Source organism: Tarenaya hassleriana, unplaced genomic scaffold (genome assembly GCF_000463585.1).
Source record: "Tarenaya hassleriana unplaced genomic scaffold, ASM46358v1 Cleome1, whole genome shotgun sequence".
NCBI classification, from domain to species: Eukaryota; Viridiplantae; Streptophyta; class Magnoliopsida; order Brassicales; family Cleomaceae; genus Tarenaya; species Tarenaya hassleriana.
Window position 1 is genome coordinate 1,133,755 of NW_010960187.1, and position 2,226 is coordinate 1,135,980.

At 29.1% G+C, this 2,226-nt stretch overlaps 1 protein-coding gene across 1 annotated transcript in view; it reads right to left on the reverse strand.

Annotated features, from left to right (window-relative positions):
• LOC104823477 (phosphoenolpyruvate carboxylase 2-like) overlaps window positions 1-332 on the reverse strand; it is a 4,565-nt gene extending 4,233 nt beyond the window's left edge. Inside the window, exon 1 of the mRNA XM_010555097.2 lies at window positions 1-332. This exon is cut by the window's left edge and continues 87 nt beyond it. Within this exon, the coding sequence (XP_010553399.1) occupies window positions 1-69 (69 nt within the window). The 5' untranslated portion in view covers window positions 70-332.
• Between the last annotated feature and the right edge of the window lie 1,894 nt (window positions 333-2,226).

Consider the following 2,226-nt stretch of genomic DNA (forward strand, 5'->3'; position numbering starts at 1 on the left):
CTCCCCAGGAGCCAGGAGCCTCAACTGGGCATCAATGGAAGCCATCTTCTCCAATTTTCTCGCAGCCATTTCACCCAACTCAACGCCAATTTATACAAAAACCCGGTTCTTCTCTGATTTACCGAGTGGCCGATAAAACTGGTACGACGGGAAATCGAAGGAAAAAAAAAGAAAGAAAAAGTGACGGTGGAGTGAGCTTTCTCGTGATACGCAAATACAGATAGGAAGAGATGAAAGAAGCTTCGTTCAACTACGAAAGAGAGAGTGCTCACGAGGAAGAGGAAGAAGATGGAAGCTGAAGAGATTTGAGAGTTGGGAAGTGAAAGCTAAACCATTCGATATGCAGTTGGGGTTTATTTATAGACCAGACTGTCCTTTTATTTTATTTTCTCTTTATGAATTTTTATTAATATTTTATGCATTTTTCTTTTGGTTAACGATTTTCTCCAGAGGAATTATTTTTTTTTGGCACGTAAAATATTTGTAAGTAAACTATACTCTAGGTTTCAGAAATTTTAATACGAAGGAAATGTTTTTTTATTTTATTTCACGAGGTTTAATTAAAGTTCTGTGGATTAGAAAGATTATGCAGTATTATAAAATAAACTAATATTTTTTTTAATAATAATTAGTGAGATTCGACGTAGAAATAAATGGATATTCCGATATTGTATTTTGTGTGTCGTTGTCACGGGTCCATGTTGCCTTTGTACGGTCCTGAGTTTGAGAAGGAGGGTGAGTCACCGGTTCCCTTTTTCTTTTCTTTAAAAAAATACACTTCAAATATTATTAATTAAAAAAAAGTACCTCATGACAACCTCAATTATGTATAAATTTAAATATAATTATATTTTTATAAATATTAAATATTATTATGTTCATTAATTTATATATTTCGATATTAATTTTTTGAGTATTGTAAATTAATAAAAATAATAGTTTTCTGAATATTCTTGTAAATATAAAAAATATTTAGATCATAAATAATTGAGAATTTAAGTATATATTTAAAGAATATTCTCATTTTCTTTCATATTTTTTCCTGCGTTTATTATTAAATAACAAAATTGTAGTGTTATATGAACCGGCAAAATATCTAAAATACCTTTCTTATGTTAAAACTATTTCTGCACCTACCTTTCTCTATTTGTGATCTTGTGACCAGAATAATTGTATGGTCACATGATGATTACATTGATCACAACGTTAGATTTTTTATGATTTTACCAAATGATTAGTGTGATATGTAAGGTGTGACCATGGTGATTTGATGTAATCACTATAAATTTAACCTTATGATCAATGTGGCCATCATGTAACCATACATGAATTCTGGTCACAAGATCACAGCTGGAGAAAGGTATATGTAAAAATAGTTTTAGCAAAAGGAGTGTATTTTGGATAATGCCCCTATATAAACGTGAGTATAGTTTTATGAAGCAATAAGAAGGAAAATAAAGAGAAACGTGGAGATAATTAAGAGAAAGGAGAGGGAATATGCCAAAGCATATACTGATTTTGGATCATATTATCTCTACAAAGCCGTGAAGGAAAAATCATGAGATTTCCCATTTATTTATATATAAAATAATTGATAAAGCATTGGATTTGTGATGTATTATATACTCAACAACGAATTTACACACACACTCTACATCAATGTTTGATAATCTGAATTTTAGTGGTGTAAACCATTGAAAATTTTGAATTTGATGTCATGATATTATATCAATATTCTAATTCTAGAAAAAAAAATATTTATATTAAATATTCTTGATAATATATTAGTTTTTAATGGGAAAGATGGTCCAACATTTTGAGATAATCATACATTTTATATCAATCTTATCTTTAAATCAAATTTACAACTTATTATTTTAAATTCGATTTTATATACAAAATGCCATCTGTTTAGATATTAGCATAAAGCCAGAAAAACCATACATTTTAGTTTATTTCCATTATACTGTTCCACTTTGGATAAAATAAATTGGAAACCCAATGAAAAACAACTTAAGAAATAGGATTAAACCAATCGCCGAACATATATATATATACACACACACATATATACACTAAGACACACACACATACATACACACACACACAGATATATATATATATATATATATATTTAAATGTATTCAGACTTTTAAGTCTACTCAAGAGACGGGCCAATATGGTGCATAAGGACATCGGTCTCATTTAAATCCAATTGCAACTCCT